The 1,705-nt window shown below is 27.6% G+C and overlaps 1 protein-coding gene across 1 annotated transcript; it reads right to left on the reverse strand.

Moving 5' to 3' along the window:
* Window positions 1-333: 333 nt before the first annotated feature.
* LOC112461347 lies at window positions 334-1,686 on the reverse strand (the record flags this gene model as incomplete). Its single annotated transcript, XM_025026560.1, has 5 exons — window positions 1,552-1,686; window positions 1,339-1,455; window positions 1,188-1,278; window positions 674-810; window positions 334-466 (listed from the first exon to the last, which is right to left on the reverse strand). Coding segments are annotated over exons 1-5 (546 nt in total), but the record flags the coding sequence as incomplete, so codon positions are not given.
* Window positions 1,687-1,705: the final 19 nt, after the last annotated feature.

The following is a 1,705-nucleotide window of genomic DNA, read 5'->3' on the forward strand; positions in this document are numbered from 1 at the left end:
TTTTTATTTTATTCTGTAAGAAGCTATATTAAAGGTTTGGTGAACTGGCTGTTATTTAAATACTCTAAATTAATGGAGGGACAATATGTTTGAAGTTAAAGTTAAAAAGTTTCTTTACTCTTTATTTTATTTTTTTTTAATTTGGTGAGCGCGCTGATAATTTATATTTTATTCTTAATATAATTTTGTTAATAGAGCTGCTTTTTCTCTATTCATCAAAGCATGATTCTAAAGTTGTGAAAATCTCAAAATAAATATTCGTTTAAACAATATATTCGTGGGAATAATAAAAAACTCTATTATGAATTGTAGTATATACGGTTATATATTTACCGTAGCAGCACTTTCCATGGATGCAATAAATATTCCACCGAGGATTATATGAAAAGCCTTAGTGCCCTTTTGTAGCAAGAATAACATCATTTTCTGTATGGGTAACGGAGCCATGTACCACTGAACATTATACCTACAAAACAATAACGAACTGATATTCAGAATCATAAAAAAATAAAAATATTTGTCGATAATTGTTATAGTATGCATATTCGTTTCAGAAATCGTATTAGTTTTAAATATAATACTTTCATGAATTTTAATATAACTTTCAATTTTTGTTAAAAAATTTTGCAAATTGATTACTTGAGTATAAACGTACGATGCAAATGTTTCTTACACTGTGGCAAATACGTATTCATTGTGATCTGTAACTTCCTGTGCAGTATAGTTGGATAAAAACATGTATACGTAGAGGACACTTATAAACATAAGCGGTAGTATAAGTTGCTCTACGGTATCGTTGTACAATGCGATCTGAAAAATATAAGACTAAAGTATAAAAAAAAATATAAAATTACCTGTGTATTTTAATTTCTTACATATAAAAACCTTAATAAATTTTCTATAATTCTTTACAACAGGTTATAGAGTATGCATTACGTAATAGTCCATTTTTTAAATTGTATATTCTACATAAGAAAACTTTGAAATTTTGTAAAATACGTATATAAATCATATGTTTGTAAAGGATAACAATTCTCCTGATTTCTTGATTCTTGGTTTTAAATTGCGAATAAATTATTTTTCCATATATTATTTTAGCTAAAGATTTTTTAATTAATCTCAATATAATGAAAAAGATATCTTTTATAGTAAGATATATTATTTAATAACAAAAAAATAAATCTTACTTGAACAAGAGTGCTGCTTAAACAGACCATACCAGCCGCTATTAAAAAGAAGAACGATCCTTCAAAACTCTTTATTAAAACTTGGGAAAACCTTCAGGGATAAATAAATGTTAGTAACATATTATATAGACATTACTGGATATATACTAACTTTGTAGCTTTGCGATGAATGTCTACCGCACAGATTATCCCTTTATAAATTATAATAATTTTCTCTTGGTTGATATTTTGTTGCATATTAATCGCCATTGCCTTCTCAATGCGATAACTATGAATAATTTTTTTCTGTAATTCTTTAATCTTTGATCGAGTAAACAGACTAGATATAATAACTTATGAAACGAACGCTCAAATTCTCTTTTACCTGGCGATGCTAAGCATTCCACAAATATGTTTGAGGTACGCTATCAGCATCGTTCCTGTCGCTACCATTGCTGTTGTCCCTATGCACAAAGCTGCAGTTGTGTGTAATAGAATTAAATAGGAACATTTTTCTTGATCAACAAAATATTCTGTCG

Source organism: Temnothorax curvispinosus, unplaced genomic scaffold, assembly GCF_003070985.1.
Source record: "Temnothorax curvispinosus isolate PA1 unplaced genomic scaffold, ASM307098v1 QBEX01011283.1, whole genome shotgun sequence".
NCBI lineage: Eukaryota > Metazoa > Arthropoda > Insecta > Hymenoptera > Formicidae > Temnothorax > Temnothorax curvispinosus.